This window comes from Dermacentor albipictus, chromosome 1 (assembly GCF_038994185.2).
Source record: "Dermacentor albipictus isolate Rhodes 1998 colony chromosome 1, USDA_Dalb.pri_finalv2, whole genome shotgun sequence".
Classification (NCBI taxonomy): domain Eukaryota; kingdom Metazoa; phylum Arthropoda; class Arachnida; order Ixodida; family Ixodidae; genus Dermacentor; species Dermacentor albipictus.
This window is the reverse complement of record NC_091821.1, coordinates 223,049,943-223,071,996: the sequence shown is the minus strand read 5'-3', so window position 1 is coordinate 223,071,996 and position 22,054 is coordinate 223,049,943. Positions and strand designations below refer to the sequence as shown.

At 44.2% G+C, this 22,054-nt stretch overlaps 1 protein-coding gene across 1 annotated transcript; it reads right to left on the bottom strand.

The window, feature by feature from the left end:
• Positions 1 to 356: 356 nt before the first annotated feature.
• Positions 357 to 18,849, bottom strand: LOC135912055 (ranBP-type and C3HC4-type zinc finger-containing protein 1-like). Its single transcript, XM_065444427.1, has 5 exons — positions 18,665 to 18,849; positions 15,737 to 15,976; positions 9,722 to 9,879; positions 7,373 to 7,484; positions 357 to 711 (listed from the first exon to the last, which is right to left on the bottom strand). Exons 1-5 carry the CDS (start codon positions 18,734 to 18,736, stop codon positions 361 to 363), a joined length of 933 nt encoding a protein of 310 aa, XP_065300499.1. The 5' UTR covers positions 18,737 to 18,849; the 3' UTR covers positions 357 to 360.
• Positions 18,850 to 22,054: the final 3,205 nt, after the last annotated feature.

Below are 22,054 nucleotides of genomic sequence, written 5' to 3'. Positions count from 1 at the left end.
TTATCTAAATCCTATCAACGTATACTGCTTTCTGGCTCCTCCTCCAAATACTCGAAGGGAACAAAATGATGTAGAGCTTATGCAATGTTGAGTTTGGTACTTCCCCACGCCCAATATATATTTGTTCCATGCGCCGGTTGTCCCTAGATTCCCTTTTAGCCCAGAGTTATTCAAGGCGATGTTGTTTGGCGTACTTCGGTTAGATGGGCCCGATGCAAGTACTCATTGCGGGAGGATGGCGGAAAATCTTTCAATGCTTTTACTTTAATTGGAAAGATGCTGGTCATACAAAAGGAGCACGGTGCTAAAGAGTTCCATGTGTGTGGGAGTGTAACATGGAAGCGCAGCGTGTGATGTAAGTTAGGGGAAAATACACTTTACTAGCAGGTATACGATACACGCCATGTAAGCGACGTGCAGCATGAAAGCCATGAGATTGTCCAAGTCGTTTGCACATTGCACTGGAACCAGCTGCTTCATGCTGGCTTGCCAAGCCTGATACTCGGCGCATGTCATGCCAAGGTGAATGGCATCGCAGTTGACGCAGTTCTTTGTGCCACACAGCTTGCACTCAACTTCCGGCACGCTCGCTTCTATGAAGCACCACCAGGGGCACTCGGAAGCTTTGCAGTGAAAGAAGTTCTTTGCGGATACTTTCACTTCCAGCAAGCCCTTCTGCAAGTAGTCTTCGTACTCTTCTTTCGTCAGCAACTGTAAAACAAAAGACGTGGATGAGAGAGAAATGTTTAGATGTCTAAATCTATATTGGTTGTCTAGATCGAACGAAAGGCCACCAAGGAAAACACCTGACCCCTTATTCACAGAAAGCTCTTAGGCTAGGTTTGTTCCCAAGGCTAAATTTCAGTCAGTTCTGGTGGTGAAGGTATCATTCACGAAGACGACCAGCAATGGCAAAGAACACTTAAGAGCGAAAAGCTTTGTGCATTCGGCCCTACTTCGCCAATGATAAACGAACGTGAAAAAAGTTTGGAAATGCGCTCCCATACAGCTGTATCCTGCGCAGCTGTAGCTTTGCTTCATTAAGTGCAACTGCGTTGCTAATAAACGAGTGCACGATACTAAACAGTTTTATTGAATGGAATTCTGGTGTCCTACGTGCCAAAACCACGACCTGAAAGACGGTATTATAAACACTAAGTGTTACAATGCCAGTAAAATGCGCGGAGGGTCGACGAATCAGCGTTCGCGCCATTAAAACAAAACTTCGCCCGCTACCGACACTGCGATTTGAACGTGTGGCCCTGCGGCAACATACGCCTATGCCTGGGAAGACAGAGAGCTAGAAATAAATGGAGATGCGAAGGCGGGGAGATTAGCCTGGGAAACCGAACACGATCGCCTCCGCGCTATCCCGCATTGTTCTCGTGTGCCACAATGTGCAAGTGGGTGAGACCCACACAGACTCTGAGAGAGTAACGCCTGTTCGCTAATTTTGGAGGCCGCAACAATGAATACTGCAGATTACGACGACAAGTTGTACGTATCGCAAAGAACGTTGTTTCTGAGAAGAAGGCGCCGTGGGCTGTAACAACTTCCTGCTGCCGCAGTAAATGAGTTCTGCGCCACATGAATCGCTTAAGTCTGCTGATTTATTATTTTTTTAATCCTTGAATTTTCTCATTTTAAAAGTAGGAGTTTCTAGTTGAAAGGATGATAGAGAGCTTTAGTGACATTTTAGTGAGATTTAGTTACCGTTGTTGTGTTATCGCGCAAACGGTAGTGTCCGCCAGCGATAAGAGCCTTAATCAACTGAAATTATGATTTTATCTTGAATCTCTTATTTTTAACAATATTTGGCAGTAATCGCTGTGAGGCTTTTATCATTGATTGTGAAGGCCACGAACATGATTTTTCTTCAATTTCTATGCAACTTTGTTTTGCAGTTGCTTCAGAGGCCAACAAACAAGAAGTGCACAGCTTACATGCCACCGTCCGCAGAACATTTTCAGAGGTGGGGGTCAACGTATCGTTAGCAGACTGTGAGTAATAGAAGCGAAAGAGGGGGAGTACGTATAGTTAAAAATAAAGCAAGCAGATGGACTGATTAAGTTTTCATAGCTTCTTTAAAAAGTAAACAATGATTTTTTTTTTCATCTGAGCTTGGCGTGCTTTGTCGCGGCGCTGCGTCCTCGAACATGATGAACCGTAGTTTATCCAAGCGTCGCTAACATGCAGGCACTCAGAGATCCCAGACGCGACCTTGCAACTCTGAAGCAGCTAGCACTTGTACTCCATTGAGCCTGAAACGTGTTTTACAACGTGAGTCCGTTTTACACACACAAAAAAATGCTTCTTTCAAAGTTGTATCATTCATATCTTCTTGAAATCATTTTATGCTGTTAGGCCCCTAGGCCAGAGAAATTCGTAGTGAGAAGGGGGGGGCGGGGGGGGGGGGGCGAAAGAAACACTCTGATCGATGTCGCTAACCGCAGTTTAGTTCTCTTACAGATCTTCGTTATGTATAACTATAAGAAAAACTTTTTGTGTGAGCTTCTGTATTCTCCGCATCCACTCTCCCACTCTTTTTCCTCCGTCATCTGAGCATCATGGGATAGCTGTAAGCAGACGAATACCTCCAGACGTCATTAGGTCTAGCAAAATTTACATGCCGATCTGACGTCGTTAGCTGCCATTATTATTGTTATTATTATTATTATTATTATTATTATTAGTAGTAGTAGTAGTAGTAGTAGTAGTAGTAGTAGTAGTAGTAGTAGTAACTTTTTATAGCTTCTTTAAAAAATAAACAATGAATATCCTTTCATCCGTGGTTGGCGCGTTCTGTCGCGGCGCGTGACGATTGATTGATTGATTGATTGATTGATTGATTGATTGATTGATTGATTGATTGATTGATTGATTGATTGATTGGATTCAGTGAGTGAGTGAGTGAGTGAGTGAGTGAGTGAGTGAGTGAGTGAGTGAGTGAGTGAGTGAGTGAGTGAGTGAGTGAGTGAGTGAGTGAGTGAGTGAGTGAGTGAGTGTTACAGAGCTCTCGTACATAAACATACCTGCTTTCATCAGTGCCCTGGCATCAAATTACCTAAGCAATAGATTGTGCTTCATTAGCATTAATAGACAGAGTTCTATTAGCTATGAGGTCACAAGCGGAGTTCCTCAAGGATCTGTTCTTGGTCCTCTTCTCTTCCCACACTGTTCCCAAATGACATTTCGTCAGCTATTCGACACACTTCATTCCTTCTATATGGTGACGACGTAAAGCTATTTAACATTATCAACGGTGTTCATGACTGCAATGACCTGCAAAACGACATTTGTTCACTCTCAAACTAATGCAGAGACAATAAGCTACCCTTAAATGCTTTCCAAAACTTCTATATTAAGTTACACGCGGAAAACATAGCGTGTGCAATTTCCGTGCACCCTTCGGGACGCTCCATTGCCCAAGGTGGATTAAATGAAAGATCTTGGTGCGCACTTCGGCGAAACGCTGTCTCTTTAGGTGCTAAATATGCGACTCAACGTGCCCTTCGCGTTCTTGGTATAGTTTGTTGGACATCGCTAAACATCCACTCCCCTGTTGCCTTTCTGAAGTTGTATTCTACTATGTGCCTTCCACTACTAGAATATGCCTCGGTAGTTTTCAGGCGGAACGTCCAAGTCTAATTCTGACGCGTCCAAGATACACTAATATATATATTGAAGCACCGCTTTTTCTGTTCTGGTGACCGTAGTCCAGCCTTCCCAGATATACTCAACTCACACCTCTAAAATTAAGACGTACTGTGTGAGACGTTTTGTTCCTCTATAAGATGGCCCATGGTATTATACATTGCCCAAAGCTACTTTATCGTGTGTAATTTTCCGTGCCTCAAACGTGTACCAAACAACATTCCACATTTTCTGCCCGGCCTTGTTACATGAGAGACTGTCCAATGATTGGACTCCAAAGAACATGTAAGTATTCTGCCTGTATTGATATATTTCAGAATTGATTGCCTGTGTTTTGTACATGTAGATACTCATGTCGTATGGTTAACTCCCTTTTACACCTGTCTCATCGTTTTCTGCTTGCCTGTTTGTTTCTCCATCTCGCATTATTTTGTCTACCACATACGTCTTCTTTGTACATTTTGTCTTGCGTAACAGGTACGGACGAGCTTAACTGGACTGCCAATGTATTTGGTAGCAAATTTTAAGGACGTATATCCCGAAACTGATGCTAGTCTTTGTATTTCAGCTAAGCGCGCATAACGTCGCTAAAGCACGGATTCAATTTCGCAATACCAACATATGGCCCCATGTAAATAATTAACAATGTAGCTTCAGAATGTTTTGCAATTAGCTACCTAGACATTGCGATTTCTCATGGAGTTGATTTTCGACTCTTCAGTTAATTCGCCTCAAAAGACCAAATGACGATGCGATTTTTTTAGAATATCCGCTGGTACTCAAAAAATAACCGGCGTATGAACTAATTAGTTTCCGAGTTGCTGCCGTGAAGTGAAGCCCAACAATTGTCAAGATTATAGTACTTATTGTCATTTGTTATTTTAGCACGAGGTGCCAAATTCACGGTTATAATATGGGAAACCACGAGAACCACCTCCACCATACTAGAAAAAACTAAATACCGTTTCCAAAAGGAGAGCGGGAAATTCGATGAAATATTCGCAAAACAGGAGCTGTATATATGTGCCGTTTTTGTAATGCACCTCTGGGCTGACTGAAACTAAGTTATCGGGATATACTCCTTACCAATAAAAAGTAACCTGGGCCGCTAGAACATGCCGCATCATGCGCCACGTCCTTCAAAACGTTTGTTTCAAAACGCCCCATTTGCAAACGCTACAGGCTCGTGTCGCCATCTCGCGGTTGTATGCTAAACCTTCGCCGAACATTCTCTTGCATCCAGCGTAACCGCGTGCCTACTTAATAATCTTGCCTTGTCAGTGCCTGTCGCTGATACTGAATTACCGGTATAAATAATATCATTCCTATAGTTATTAAACTGAAAAGTGATAAACTGAGCGGCAAGAGCGTACGCCTGCTTGATTCGCGGAACATTTTTGAACCTCAGAAGTGCTTCGTGGAGCAATTTTGAAAGCGAGCGAGTTTTCAAAGAGCTTTGCGAATATGGCCACTGAAACTAATATGGAAAAGGCTAGAGAAATTCCCATATATGCAGTGCGCAGCTAGACTTAAGAGATTTCAAAACAAATGATGCAAGGGCAAATAAAAATAACGTAAAATCCCCCCTCCTCCCCACATCCCACTTGCTGCATGCTTGAGTGCATTCGGTGATAGCCATGCACCCTGCTTCGCAATGTTGCACTTAGACCTGGCTACACATGTGCGCTCGCGGCGGAGTTCTCTTGAAATTGTGCACGGTCTCTCGCAGTTGTACCATGTTGCTCTCATCTAGGCTCATGTGAGGTTAAGGACGAGACGATAAAACAAAGCCGTTCGGAAACGACGGCTTAGCCAACTACCACGATATCAATTTCAAGAGATTAGCGAAAGACGATTGTGGTGAGGATCAAGCATCCGCGAGCTTCATTAGACAGAAGTGGTCTCATCCACACGAAGTGTTCTCCTTCCTATGCGACGGCCTGTCACTTCACAACATGTGATGATAGATATGGGGGAGGAGGTGGTGTTAGGTGGCGGAAAAGAGTAGGTGTGTAGAAATGCAAGGTAGAGCGATGAGACTGCGGACTCTAGTTCATTTAACAAGAAATAAAGAGGTGTTTGCAAATGGGACGTTGATGACTTCCACTCGCACTACCTCCACTACTTTTGAGCTGCTGCGACGGCAAATGATGTGGGTGCCGTCGGAAGAGCACGTAATGTGAAACACTGCAGCCTCCTTCCTCTCACTGGTTGCCAAAGGTACATAAATGAAGAGGCGGCTAAGTTTCAGCGTTTTTCCTAAGCGCGTATATTATCGAGGGCCACACTTCTCAATTACCGTCGATTGTTTGTGTGGCATGGCTTAAAGAACCAAACCTCATGCTGGACAACCATGTTGCCGGAAGAATGCATCAAAGTTTTCGGTGCATCGTGAGCGAACACAACTTGTTCTTGTGGCTCCTGGGCAGTGTCCTCGCAATTATTATCAACCTGCACCTGGACAGTAGGCTTCTTGAATTATTCTCTCATTGGTGTCATCTCGGTAGGTTCTCACGTCATCGCCAATGCTGGCGTAGCTGTTTTTGACTGCAAACACAATTTGTTGCGCGTGTAGCTAACTATAGGTCGCTTCCTTAAAGTCCGATGGTGCATCAGGCAAGAGCGTGTGAGTACCCTCAACAGATGAGATACAACCATAATGTTGGCCAACCTGGGGCGGCTTGCACGAACACTTAATGACGAAAATAATAATGAATTTAAGAACGCGCTCTTAAATGTTTCTTAGACACCGCCTAGTCCGCACAAGAACACGTTCTTAAATTCGTTATTATTTTCGTTAATAAATGATCGTGCAAGTCGCCCCGGGTCTCTCGCTGAGCCGAGTAGCAGGCGTCAATTGCGGCTGCGGAAATGTGGCTTAATGCAGTTTAGCGGTTCTTGTTAAAAAGTATTTTTGTTCTTGCATACGGGGAACCAAGCAAGTGTGCAGAAGATTTTCTTCATATCCGAACATTTGGCTTAGCCATGTTTGTCTTAACAAGACTCTGCTGTATTATTATTATTATTATTACTATTATTATTATTATTAATTGGGTTAGAAACAGTAAAATACACAAACAGTCAGAAAGTAAAAGAGAGGAAGGAGCCAGGCGGCAACTGCCAGCGTAATACGCTTAGCATATGAACTGGCTCCGTACATCGTCATGGTGCACTGTGTCTCGTGCAACCTTTGCGATTGCCGCGACACCGTAGTACATACCCTTATATACTGCCCTTATTTTAATGACGACAGACAGAATTTGCGTGCTACATCAAGCCGACTTAACGACCACTGACTCGAAGGATATTGGGACCACGGACTCGAACATCGTGCACGTAGAAGGCCACCAGAGCCCTGCTGCACTTTTTAAAGATAGCTGGGATCAGCGACCGCTTTTGAACGCTGTTGTGAACGCTATTGTGCGCGTGCGCGCTCTTGACTTCACAAACCACGCTGCTGCCTGCTTTATCTCCTTGTATTTCCTTCTTTTTCTCTTTCTGTATACCTCTTTCTCTGCGCAACATTTCATGTGGTTAAGTACAAGACTAACAACCCGTAAAAAAATCACATGATCTTTAGCTCATAACTTAGAGCAGTAAAGTGGGTGGAATAAACTGAACGTGCTTTATGCATTAAGAATATACAAAGAGGATGACATTATTCTGACGTCGAATCTCCCCATGACAAATGTAGGCTGTGACCTCGAAGATAACGTACCGCTCGAACTTCGGTGTCTTCAATAGCGATGTCGCAAACAGTATTGTTTCCAGAGTACGGGCATTTCACTGCCACGGTTCCAGATCGTTCTATGGCTTGAACCACGCAAGCCCTGCAGAGAAGAAAGAAATTCAGGTTACCTGGAGACAAAAATGAGACATCATCACAACCACTTCTGATCGTCGTGTGCTTATGCTCATTCTGCTCTGCTGTGGTTTAAAGCTTTTGTGTGGACAGGTGAATATAATAAATATCTCTGCTGATCCATTTCACTCTGTTGCAGTTGCTTTTCGTTCCTTTCCACAGTTATGTTCTCCACTACTCGTAAAATCGACACAGTTTCTCCTTTTTTGTTTGATTGTTTGCGCGTTTATTTATTTATTTATTTATTTATTTTGTTTAAATGGCGTCAAAGATTTTTAGTTTATGATGCTTCATACGCAAGGTATATTTTGTGCTTTTTGTAATGTCCAACGAAAAGATAATTTTTTTCAGCATGCAATGGACTTTAGTTGGAGCGGCCAATGAGAATGAATGGGCGCTAACTGGAAAAATATAGAGATCATTAAGTTGAAATTAGCAGCCTCAGGCTAGGTGCTCTAATCGGAGCACAGAGGCATGACAGCGTTGTAGTACAGTCTAATATTTTTCAATGACTCTAAAGTCAATGTAAACGAGTGGTTCCGTATTTTTTTTTTATTCTAGGAAGCATGGCGTTCATACGCTGACAATGCTAGCAATCCATGCCAAGCTAGAAAGCGGCATGAATCAACAACACCTCACAATCCTTATTCTGGTTGACTGAGTTCCTGTACTCGCATATTTACCTCATCTGGAACTATACCGCATACTTGTCGATTCCATTCCTTCCACCATTTTGCAGGCCTACCCCTTGCCACCTTTGTTTCATTAACAGAACCAGACATCTCTGGCACAGAAGAGCTGATGATAGCGTGACGGTGCTGCCGGCACAGCATGGCACCGTGACATAGCTGGGGATATTTTTTTTCTTTCTTTCTTTCTTTGGAGTGTGTTTCGTCCTGAAACTACATTACTGCTGTGAGGCACGATGTAATACATGGATTAAATTTAGCCACCTGGGTTTTTATGATGGCCATAGAATCGTCAGTGCACAGGGGATAATGCATCCATCCGCCTATATCGATGCAGCAGCCTTAATTCGGTAACGCAGAGAGAAGGAAATAAACGCGTTGGTACCTCAAACGACCTTTGTCAACGTGGGATGTGACAACCCAATATTGTATTGCGAAAGATAATCGACGGCTGCAAAGCGCCCTCTTGAAATAAAGAGTAGCATTCTGTCGCGCGACGCAGCCTCGGGTGCAGCGTTGAGCAAAGCCCACTTTGATCCAACACGGACATTTAATGCAGCGCTCGAAAAGGAGGGCGAATATAGACTTTTTTCGAATACGAATGGAATATAGAATTAGTAAGTATCGACTATAGTTTCGAATAATGAATATTGAAACAAAGACGCATATACTTACGCCTGCAGGATTATTTATTTTGGTGTAATTAGGTACCACGCCTGTACTGTCTATAGTGCGAAAAAGGCAGCAAACTATCAATGACAAAGAATCAGTTTTAAAGACAAGATCACTAATAGTCATTAAATATAACAGCACGTTGGCCTCTCAACATGTTCAGAGCCTGGTTGCAAACAAACTTTGCAAGAATTAATGGCTGTTTCCAAAAACGCTACATAAATGGTTGCCAAAATAAAATCAGAAGCTTTTTTAAAAAGCAACAAAGGAAAGGTGTTCAAGGACCTACGTACCTCCGACACATGTAAAATGGCCAGTTGCAAGGACAATATCACTGGTTATAACGCAAAAGATATGACAGCTGCATGACTGCCAAAAACATTAAATGTAAGACTATAAGTAAAAATCACAGGTTGGCATGCATGTTTTCGCCGCGAAACCATAAGCAGAAGGCAGCATTAACCATTGTGTTTCTGAATGGCTTCGAAAACATTTGTCCTTATTTCACATCTGATGATTTGTGATACTTTGTTTAACAGACGGATAAGAGCAACCAGACTTGAATAATAGATGGTTACGAAAATGTGGGGTTAGGTTGCAATGTGAAAAAAACATACTGAATAGTTCTTTTTCAAATACCGAAAGAATAGTTATAGCGTGCAATGTTCGATTCGGTATTCGAAACTTCAAATGTTCACCCCCCCCCCCCCTAATTGTTCGGAATATGTTGCTAGAAAGCCCCTGGCCCATTGAAAGGCTACCTCGATTTGTATGTATGCTTTTTGCTTTACTTTGTTCTTTCGCGAGATGTCATAAGCACGCGGAGAGCACGAGCCATACTGACCTGCACACCGAATGGTGGCAACTCTTCAGGCAAACTCCATCTCCTTTTGCAACATCAGACTTGCAAACCGGGCATGTGAAGGGCGCTGAATTTAGAACGATGTCTTTGGTGTATAACTCTAACTGTTCTTGAAGCCGCTTCTTTTTTTCTTTCGAATCCTGTTCAGAAGATAAGAAACACAAGTTGGGGAATAAGGTAAAGGAAGAGGATAGGAAAAAATACGCTTAAGAACAGCACGCTACTACACAATAGAACCGTGGTTATTCATTCACGACATGTAGTACGAAAACAACGTAGCATTCCTGATCACATTGAGCAAACTAAGCTGGATTATCTACGTTTATGAAATACTAATATTAAATGTGTTAATAAATACGATTGAAGGTGAATTAAGGACGATTAAGTACAAGTTTTTTTTTATGTGCCATATAAGAAAACAGCTCGTTTATCTGAGCTGCTGATCAATTTTTCATAAACGTGGAGACAGAGAAATAGATGAATAGGAAAGCCTGGGAGGTTAACAAAGGTCGTGGAAGTGTTGCTTAATGGGTCATCATCATCATCATCATCATCATTTTGGTTACGCCCACTGCAGGGCAAAGGCCTCTCCCATACTTCTCCAACTACCCCGGTCATGTGCTAATTCTGGCCATGTTGTCCCTGCAAACTTCTTAATCTCATCCGCCCACCTAACTTTCTGCCGCCCCCTGCTACGCTTCCCTTCTCTTGGAATCCAGTCGGTAACCATTAATGACCATCGGTTATCTTCCCTCCTCATTACATGACCTGCCCATGCCCATTTCTTTTTCTTGATTTCAACTAAGATGTCATTAACTCGCGTTTGTTCCCTCACCCAATCAGTTCAATTCTTATCCTTTCACGTTACCTAAAGGGCACCTAAAATACGCCTATTTAGGGATTGCTGAAGCAGAACAGACGAGTCCAACAGCACCAAGAGGTTGGTTGAAAGTTTATAATTTTGACCTAACGTGTTGGTTGAATAAAGGCCTAATATACAGGATTTTTTTTAGACTATACAGATTTTTTTATTTAAAAAATAGTGAGCTCAGCAAACTTGGCACTTTTGCAGACGAGTTCCTAGACGAGGCGGAGATACTGGGCCGCTAATAACGTGAGCTTCAGAATACTATTAACCAAAAATTTATTAATAAACTTTGTTTTAATAATACCTTGGGGGCAGTGTCTAAATGGCAAATTTGGAGGCAGTGATATTTTCATGCACACCCATCTTCTAAAAATCTTTAAAATCGCCCTTAATTCGAGACATTCATCGTCAAATCCCAATCGAGACTGAGTGCGTCCCGCTACGCGTCAGACGGCAACTTAAAGCAGCTTTGGGCTAAGTTAGAATGATAGCATGCCGTGGCGAATCCTGACCCAACACACAGCCGCACATGCTCACTATGGGCGAAGCGTGCCATATCAGTAATTAAATTAAATTTACGTGCCAAAACCACTTTTTGATTATGAGGCACGCAGCAGTGGGGCACTCCGGAAACTTGGGCCACCCGGGTTTATTTAACGTGCACCTAAATCTAAGTATACATCTGTGTTTTCGCATTTCGCCCTCATCGAAATGCGGTCACCGAAGCCGGGATTCGATGACACACCTAATTGGTGAAATTTGGTTAATTTGACGATTATACATTTTGCGTTCTTGTGCAAGTAATGTCCGCCTCTTCGAGCAATTCCTCAGGGACTAGAATCGTGCTATCTGTTGCAAGCAATCTTTAATTATTTTGTATATCCTGAAAGAAAAAGCCTACCTGCCATGATATTAAACAGTTCACAGTCATTGTGAATCAGTGATCAGTATTTGTATTGCATCGTTGATCACAATTTCTTTTCGTCCCTGGCCCCGAGTTAATCACGTACTCTTCGGCAGCAGAGACAACGTCACGGGTCTCATCTACCATGTTAACGGGCCCCGCTTTCAGAGCACAAATAGCTAGCGGTACTAGGTGGTTCGCAATACATCGCGTCTATGATGCGTTTGTGTGTTTCCGATTCCGCAATTGCTTCCGGCGCGTGCAGTCAGCAAAAGCATGGCGTTTGAGATAAGCTACTGTTGCCCAGAGAAAAACGTCGCTGGCGCACAGATTTGGACACCATCTATGCCATCAATACGCGGATTCCCGTGAAACGCGCACGCATAAGACCACCACAGAAAATTCACCGTACAGCGTGAAATGATGAGATAAAAAAAGAAGGCTACTCTCTGTGAGGTAAACACGAATTGGGTCCTGTCATTTGCAGGAGAGCAAGGAGAGCAAGGAGCAAGGTCAAAGCAAGGAGATAACCTCTGGCTAGTTCGACCTCCTCGAATCATAGACTCACTGCATTTCATTTGATTCTACCTCTATTTAACCAAGCTCTTTCAAAAAACTATTTCAGTCGAACAGTTGCCGAGACGGCGCTTTACAGCGCATACGATCAATCAGTGAGAGATTAAACGTCTTCGAAATCAAACGACATAAAAGAAGGGAAAAAGTTAAGAATGAGAAAATAAATTTACTCAAAGCCTCAGAACCTAGGCATTAAAAGTATTCATGAATATGGTTGTTGCCTATAAAACCAAGAAGCCTTGAGTAGGTCGGCTTGCTGTCTGATGTTCACCATTCTTTATAAAAACTGCAATTTCCGAATGGACCTTGTGCACGATTAGCAGTTAAGATAAGCACTCTAGGCGGTAAACATTACAATGAGGCAGTAATCACACAGAACAGGTTATTAACGAAGATTGAAACAAGCAATGAGACACGTAAACCAGTTGTCAAGAAAAATTAGAAGTGTTTCGCGGGCTTTAGACGAATGTCTTGGCCGTGTTGAAACGAGAGTTGCTCCAAGTGTTTGCAGATGGAACGTATGACTTCTAGTAAGGTATTCGAAATTGCATTAAGGAGCGTGTTGTGAGCTGCTAATCACTTTGCCATACATCCCGATACCCGAAAATAGTTCGTTCACATGCCTGAAATTAGAGCCCTTCCCCGTCTTGTTTTGAACCGTTTAAGAAAATATGATTGCTATGCTCTTGCGCGTATACAGAAAAATAAGCAACGAGGAACGGAAAGACAGTTAGTTTATGTTTCGCAACGATTCACTCGCTCGCCAGACTTTTAAACACGAAACACGAGAACAAAATTAAAGTGTCTCCCGTCACTCGGCACGCTGCCTAAAAATACCCCGAAAGAGCGCCCGCGCGGCGCGCCGGCTTTCTGCCCGCAATCTTGTGCGACGGTCGTCAGCTCGAAATGTTTTGCAGGTAACTGAGGATGCCCAGTTACTCAGGGCTGTCTGTGCGATGCTGTGGTATGTAGTTATGCTATGTAATCAGTATTATGACAGGTAAATAGGTTTAGCATGCTGTAGCTCAAAGTCGACCAAACAAGATCTTGACGTCTTGCCATTATACGTTACAAAACATTGTATTTATTGATGGTTCTGCTTCTTGTGGCGTACTAACATGTTTATAGCGCAATCAGTCAAGAAGTGTGTCTCTGAGTTTTGCCCCGATCAGAGCACCATTTAAGCACATATGGGCATTTTGAAGAGTTGCCAACAATTTTTTTCCCTTTGCGCTTAATATGTGTATGGACGCTGAAAATTTTGCAACGTCTATTTTTTTAGCGGTGAAGCTTAGAATCGTTCCACAATATTCATGCACACCTCATATTCATATCAGTGTTACGTCACTAAAAGCACGATCTGACCTCCCACCTATTTCTCATCGCACCCGCATTAATAGTCTACCGGCTGCCAAGAATGGATTCCCTAATTAGACGTTCGGCTGTGAAATAACGGGTTTTTTGTCGTTTTTTTTCTTTTTGTCGAACACAAAACTTTGAAACGACCACATCGCTGTTTTCGTTGAGAGGAACCGGGAAGTCGATTTTGATGCCTTCACTTTGTTTTTGTTGCTGACGAGCCACTATTCGTCGGTACAGCTCCCCGCGCGAATTCAGCAACTCTCGAGAAGTGAACTTCGCTTTGCGAACCGGCGCCTGGTTTAGAGGCACGCGATGACAGCGGCACCTCCCATATCCCATGACTTTTCCTACCACGCCCCGTTCTATGACTGAGTGTCAGTGTCCCGAAGAATCAAGCTCGGGTCGAGACGCACTCAGTAACAATAACCACACTCGCACACCACTTAAACGCCGAAGACGGCAGTGTCACATGCCAAGGTGCATTGCCTGACAAACCTGAGAAGCGTTCACTGAACAACAACAATTTTTCCCCATCTTTGTCGGTTGTTAACAACGCAGGGTGGCCACGGCTTTCTCGAGCAGTGTGTAAGGAACGAAGAAACGAAGCAGAGAAAGGGCGAAAACAAGAAAAACAATGACGTTACTTTTTTCAGGCTCTACATTTGAATAATGCTGAACTGCTGAATAATACAAAATGTGAAAGTCAGTGTTCTGTGTAGCGCCTTCTTCAGTTTTGTGTTTTTACCTTGACATGCTTGTTGTTACTCGACATGGTAGCTCAGTAGCTATTGCGTCGCGCTGCTGAGCTCGAGGACGAGGGTTCAATCCTGTGCACGACGGCCGCTTTCCGATGGGAGCGAAATGCAAAGGCACTCGTGTACCATGCATTGGGGGCACTTTAAACAACTTCGTGTGTCCAAAATTAATCTGGGGTCTCCCCTACAGTGTGCCCGATAATAAGGCCGGGGTTATGGCGGTGAAATTCCAAAATTTTACTTAACCAACAGTCGAACATGCTGCTGTAAGTAAAAGCACCCGTGCATGTTCCTTCTTCTTCTTGCGAAAATTGTGTAAGCAGGCTTTCTTTTTTTTTCGGGATGACTGCATGGATGCCTTTTCTTATTTAGCGTCACGCAGGAATACGATGGGCCTCTTTTTTTTATATATATACAAAGGGGAGCGCAGAAGCGTTGCGGAACAAGGAGACGTGGACAGGACACAGCGTCTTTCCTGTCAACGTCTCTTTTTTCCCGCAACGCTTCTGCGCTCCCCTTTGCAAAAATCATGTCATACCAACTAGCCCAACAGCTTACTATTATAGAGCATATTTTATTTTTCAGGGGGAGCGCTTGTTCACGATGCTGCACGTATCAGGCGCCGAAGATACCTTTGAAAGCTGAACAGGAAGAAGAGCATGAACACTTAGAATATTCGCTGAAAACGAACTGTGGTGCACCCGTATGTGTATTTTGTTCGTGTGAACGAGAAGCCGCACACTGAGAAGAGCCAGCGCGGAGATACGCTTAAAGAGGCAGCAGTGCGTCGAAGTATGTGGACGTGCGTGGGCTTTGGTGATAAGTGTTACCGAGTGGTGTTTCAGCGAGCTTAATGAAGTACGTACTTCTGTAGTTGTTATTGTGCATCTGAGACTTGACCTGACAGCTGCACTCTTTATAAATATTATTTAACTGGTGAAATTCGTGAAAAAAGCTAGCCAGCTTATCCTTATGTCGAAAAATCTGTTATATCTCGCACAACCACACGCCGTACATTTTTCCTCTGTGCGCAGCCTTCGCCAAGGTAATTAGTTGAACGTCACTAGCTCACGTGCCCGTGCAATCAACTTATATTCTCATCCTTTATATTATCCTTCGATAAAGTCGCGTGCTGGAACGGTCTTCGTTACGAAGACGCTGCCATTTCCTACACGAGAACAATTATGACAGACATAAACTCCTACTCTGCTTTGTAATAATCTGGGGCCGAATTAACAAAGCATTTGTTTCGTAAGGGCTCCTTGCCATTGGCCGGCCGTCCTCACTAATATTATCCCTTGCATCCAGATTGGCTGAAATTTTATCTTACGGACAATTTAGCGTAAGGACTTCTTGTGAATTCGGGCCTTGGCCATTATGCACGCCCGAACTGCAAACTCCCCCATTAATGAGCATCTGGCAGATCACTTATGGAAACATTGAACAAGAGATAAACGCGCTTTTCCTCTTGACAGGGTATAACACAGCTTAAATAACGCTGCACCCAATTAGAGATCCAGAGCGTCCTTTACCTCCAAGGCTCCGCTGTCCATGGCCTTTACGACGCGCACGATGTACTGTTCGCACGAGAGGCCGTCGTGGATGGCCCGGCAGGCGAGGCAATTGAGAGCAGAACATTGTGGGCATCGCACGGGCTCCGTCGCCGGGCCGTCCCAGCACCAGCTTCCGGAGCATCTCGACCGCGCGCAGTGGTACAGCGGAGAAAACTTGTCATTCCCCCGTGCCTTCTCTGCGCTGAGCTCGTTTTGTTTCTGGAAGACAAGGCGACCATTTAGATAATGCTCGAAAGGCTCGCGAACATTCGTCTCGCATTTCACTCCCGATGCCAAGGACGATACAACCTGATAATAGAAACAACGTGAAATGTTAACAAATTGAACTATATGAAGCATGAAAAGTCCGCGACCAGCGTCGCGAAATAACTACAATGGCCCCGAGTGTGAAGTGACTTCGCGGTTGGGTGCCATGGAGCAAAACAGACAGTAATGCGACTTGGGTGCCGAGGACGGTGGCCATAACCCAAGCGTGGTTCGGCCAGCTTCTCTTTTCCTAACTTAGTCGAGAGTACAATAAACAAATAAATCCACGTAGACTTTCATGAATGCACATATAGCCTGAACAGGAAATATTCTACAGTCATCGCTTAACCTAACGCAGAACGCTTTCTATAAGAAGCTATTGGGCTGTGAACAAGTAACAGCATACAGTACACCGGAAAATGAAGCACACTTGTAAGAAGTGGTATCTTTGTGCCTTCTCGAGGAATGGCTGTGAAGACACAGAAAGTCTGAAAGCCCGCATTCAAAGAACTTCTGGGGCCGAATTTACAAAGCTTTTCGCTCGTAAGTGAACTTTGCCATCGGCCAGCCTCTTGCGCTAATAGTACGTATGTCCAGCGTCAGGATTGGATGGAGTTTTTCTTGACATATAATTCTAGCACAATAGCTTTTTCGGAATACGGGCTGAGCCCTTATTCACAAGTAAATTTGTCATGTTAATAGTCTAATAGTGTTCGTACATGTATACGACAACCAATCGTGAAGCTGGACATTTTATTGGTGACAGTGGCTTGCCAATGATAAACAGAACTTACGATCAAGCAGCATTGTGAAATCGGCCCCCGATTCCACATTTACCAAGCTGCTGTTACGCTAGGTCAGTTTGTACGAACACATAATATATAGTGACAGCGAACATATATTTAGTTACGGTATAGCTGATCAATGACAAGCGGCTCTTACGAACGAAAAGCTTTGTAAATTAAACTCCCCTTTCGTAAGTGCCATCCGCGATTGATCCTCCCCGCGCTGGGGGTTTTGTTATCACGCCAACTGCTATCGTTAATGGCGAGTGTCAGAATGCCGGCTAATAAGCAGACATTCTTACGTGAGATAATTTTTGTGAATACGGACCCAGGGCCGTTTTCACAAAACTTATTGTACACTAGTACCATACGAGATTGGCATCGCTGCGGTGATCCTGCGGCTATACCACCGATGGCCATCATCGGTTGCGGGCGCCCGTAAGCCGTCCAGTCGAGAAGCTTTAGTGCCGGAGGGGAAGTTTTGTGAATGCACGCCCAGATAAAACATCATTTCGGGTGTTTATTGCCTCCAACGAATGTTTTCATTCATACAGCGGGTCTTATGTGGTCTATAGCAAATAGATTTGCACAATACGTATTCAGTGTAAGACGGTCTTGGTTCACACAAGCTCATATTGTTAGGGTTGTAGAACAGCATTGGCATCGCATCCGTCCCTACGTGACTTTTCCATCGTTTGTCGAGCTTTCCTCCTCTATAGGGTGGGAGAGGGGCAGCCCTTTGTAGGAGCAGCAGCATCGGCGTCCAATCAGAATTACGTAGACGCTCACGTCTACACGAGGCAATTGCCGCTGGCACGCGCTGGCACGCGCCGGCATGGGCTAGCATTATTTTTTTTTTCGAACATATTAAAAACAAAATGCTACTCTAAGAGACCGGTCCTGTCGGTTTGTTTTCTCTCTCGGAAGGTTGAGATTTTACCGGTCTACGCGGTCGCTTGTTGCCGCAAGGTAAAATATTGTTTTTACTTCACATTGACAATGTCAGAACGAGAAAGTGTCCCATGTGTCCCATGCAGTTCAATGAAACACCGCTCTTTATTGAGCATACGGTGGGAGACCGCGTCAAAGAAGCTAAATTTAGCGTAAAACGCCGGAAACATACATAAATCTCACAAGTAAGCATCCCTTAAAAGAGACCTTTGAACCCATAAGTGAAAGACTTCAAAAAGCAGCTGCCTGTTATGTGAACGCTAATCAACATGCTAAACTTTTAAGAAATTGAACAGCCTTGATTTAAGGAGTGATGTATCTTAAGTAATGAGAGCAAAAACTCATCTTTCTTTGCTCCAAACATCCACACGTCATGTAGCCCACTCGACATTTCCGTCGCTTTCGTACGTGTTTCGCTCTAATAAATTAAAAGTTACACGCGTACAGTATTTCGGCGATGCCTCCACCGACCCTGAGCTTTTACATGTCAAACCCAAGATCGCATTATGAGGCACGGAGTACGTAGGGGACTCGGGATTTTTCTGACCACCTGGGATTCTTTAACGTGCACCTATATCTAAGTACATTTCGCTGGGGCGAAATGCAGCCGCCGCCGCTGCCGGGATCAAACCCACCACCTCGAGTGACAACATCGACTCGAGGAAGCCATAGCCATGGCCACTGGGTTACCACGGCGGGTGACCCTCCTCTGGATGAAGTACGCTATCGCCCAGTGCTTGCGCTCGCCCGATTTTCCAAGCATAAGTATATATATCTCAGGAGAGACGATGAAGAAAGGAAAAGTTCCGTCGCACGGAACACGACGGTGTGCTACGTCTTCGTAAAAGGTCTGCGATGGAGTTCGCCATGCAAGCGAGCGAAATGCCGGCCACCGGTGACTAACCTGCGAAGCATTCCCGTCCACGCGAAGGTGCCCGGCGCTTCGTGGAGCGGCGTCGGCGGCGGCGGCGCTCATGGCTGCGTGTGTTGGTGGCGCGTCGGGCCGCGTCGAGCCAGCGTGGGCTTCCCGAGTCCGGGCACCGTGCCACGAGCGAGGCGCTGCTTTTGGACCCTTTCGAAACAGCAGGACGAACGAATGTGAACGCAGAACTCGCGTCTGGCACGCGGCCGTGATCTATTAGATCCAGGCCACCTGCCCTTGGGAGCCTTTTCGCCTGCGCCCGGGGTATTTTGCGCACCGCGAATATATAGAAGTGACAGTCAAACACGCCGACATCGAGGCGCGAATTTTTTTCTCATATTTCTTCTGCGCTGTCTGCGCATAACACGGCCGTGTTTACACTGATAGCAATCACAGATTCGCGTAGATTAGCCATACGTTCCAATTATGTGCTTTCATGACTGCTATGCACCCACTCACTGCACATAAGCAGCTCAAGTTATAACGTGGTAGAAGGTTGTCATTGTTAGCAAAGAAACTTATGGTCGTATCTTGTATGGATAGCGGTCAATGTAGATAATCAAAAATGACAATAGCAAATGCAATTATAGCCTGCTGTAAAGTAATCAGTATGAGAAAGGCGAAATCACGTGTTTCATTTGAATACAAGCACAAAGCGAGAGAGAGAGAGAATCGGGCGTTATTAATTGAAAAGCACAATAAAACAGGCCAATTTGAAGGCCCGTCGGTTGACAATCGATCCTGTTCGATGGGAGAAATACTTTTGCAGCTGAATCCCAAAGTTCGGGCTCCAAAAGAATAGCTAACATGAGCTGTCAAGTCCAGGTGAAGTCTATGAAGGGGAAATTTTAAAATGATTTTAACTAAATGCCCTTAAGCTGTGCCTAACAGAAATAAGTGATGCTGTTTCGGCCTCGCTTCAGAAGCACAGAGAGCAGAACCAGACCTGTGTAGGTAACAGTTCAGGGTTAGACAGCGGCAACTTAATTTCGTGAGGAATACTTCAAGCCACCATTAGTGCACAGCTTACTAATCTAGAAATAAAGAAATTAAGTGAGTGGAGGGCGTGATAGAGCTTGCGAGCTTGAATAACTATACGACCTCCGTATTCTAGCCGCAGTGGTCGCAATGGCAAACTGGAAGGAGTAGACCGCAGAGGGTCGCCTTAGCCAGTGAATCAGCAGACTAGTTCAACAGCAAGCCTTCGTAGCCACTCACCCAAATTAAGCATATTGCATGTTGGCAAGAACTAGCGAGGGAAATAACCTTAATACGGGCAAGCCACTAAAAGCACGTATGAAAGAGAACGCAGATAAAGAATCTGTAAAAATCGCAGCTATCGGTAGTCGACGGACCTACGTTGACAGGGTCTTTCTTCTGTACTAAATGTGATCAGAAGTTCTTAGGGTTAGTGACAATAAAATTGGACCTTTTAACATTTAAAAAATGAAATTTGTAAGGCTTAATGTTTAGAAGAACTGCAATGAATCTAAAAAATAAGGTACAAAATGGGGCATTCTAAAACCTATCAACAGCGAACCTTTCCTGAGAATGCGATGTCTCATGGTTGAAGCACCTTTGAACATCTTGACATAAACTTTTCAGATTTCCGTACATTGCTCATACTGCTTGTTTACTTTACATCAGTGCTAGAATTTCAATTGTTGTTTAATTTTGGATTATCAACCCTATTATTCGCAGATCACCCTTAGCGCTCATTAGAACCAGGTTCAAAGGTCCGCGAAGGCCGCTGCTACTGATGATGATGGCGATGACGAACTCAATAACTGCGGTGTAGACACGCCGTGGTGAATCGGCTAGGAATGGAGCGGATTGTTCAAAAAGAAAAAAAAATGGTCTTAGATTAAATGTACGAAACCTTGAGGAAATGGACGAAAAAGCGTGGTCGTAAATTCAGTAACGTGCCTCTCGTCACCCCGGAACTTTCTCGACCAACTAATCATACAGCTTCGTAGGAACTTCAATCACGTCAACACTTCTCTTCGCGTGTTGAGGTCAGGCACATCATCTCTTAGGTGTGCGCAGCCAGTGGCAGGCCAGCGTTCTATGACACCTGCTGTAACAAGATCCGCATTGGATGTGCTTCTGCTTCTTCCATCTTTGACACACTCTCTTTTCCTCTTTCTATTCCCCTTTTCCCCACTCCCAGTGTAGGGTAGCAAACCGGGTACTCATCTGGTTGACCTCCCTGCCTTTCCTGTCCTTGCTCTCTCTCTTGTAAAGTGGTCCATTCACTGTCTCATGACGCAATACAATTATAGTCTCCCCTTCGCAACTGTCACTTCAACGAAAGGCAAGATTTTTTATAGGTGGGGGTGGGTTATACGGTCGCTCAATCCGATATTGATACGATTTCGGAATGTGTACTGTGTCCACAGATACCGCCAGTCTTGTAATACGGGTACTTGTAATCTCAAATGCTGTAAATGCGGTACTGCAAAATAATATGAGATCATATATTCAGTAGATCACTTGAACTCATGTGCGACTCATGCAGCTGTAAAGAAACAGCCGCACACATATTGTGCTTTTTTTTTTTTTTCATCGTTACGATGTCGAGGAGGGCGACGTTCTTCCTATTCTGTCAGACCGGCTTGAACGTGAGCCGCTTTACGAGAACAACGGGCCAAATTCAAAGAACTTTTTATTCGTAAACACTATTTTGCCACTGGCTCGTCACCTTCGCCAATGATATTCCCAGCATCGGGATTGACTGGAATTTGCTCTTACGAACACTACTATGCTTAAGAGCATTTTTGTGAATACGGGCCCAAGATTCTTAGTCGTTATGTGTCGCAGGCTTACAAAGAAACGCAGGCATTACTAAAGTTTCTGAAATCTACGCACCTCACTTGGGCAGCCCCAAGTGTTTGCAATAATACTGCCACGATTCCTCTTTTTTCTATCTTTCTTTTCATGCCTTCAACGGGCTGACAACCAATTTTCATGGTACCCCCCCCCTTTTTTTTTAGTGCAATGAAGAGCTTACTGGTGAGAGTGTCTAATCATGAAGTGCTAACGCGGAAAACGTCGTGGAACATTTTTTATCAGAATTTTTCGATCTGCAGTGAAGATATAGCCGTTCACTGGAAGCATGATCAAAACGTTCATAGGTGAGCGCGATAGCGATTATACGCCGGCATTAGTGGGAGGCAGACGACAAGCGCGGCCGTAACTATGTATGAGAAAGTATTATTTTGTATATCAAGTTGATGTTCCCGCGATTTATGTTTTCCGAATTGTTAAATTATTTCTGCGATAATGGCTACATGTTTTCGTGATTTTCTGTGCTACTGCTCTGGTATTTAACCACACAAAACGAAACCAATTGGATCGAAGACGAAACGACGC

Coding starts and splice junctions, on each gene's coding strand:
- LOC135912055 (XM_065444427.1), bottom strand. CDS start 18,736: ATGAGCGCCGCCGCCGCCGACGCCGCTCCACGAAGCGCCGGGCACCTT. Junction 9,880..15,736: donor TGGACAGCGGAGCCTTGGAG/GTAAAGGACGCT, acceptor TCTTCTGAACAG/GATTCGAAAGAAAAAAAGAA. Junction 712..7,372: donor AAGACACCGAAGTTCGAGCG/GTACGTTATCTT, acceptor TTTGTTTTACAG/TTGCTGACGAAAGAAGAGTA.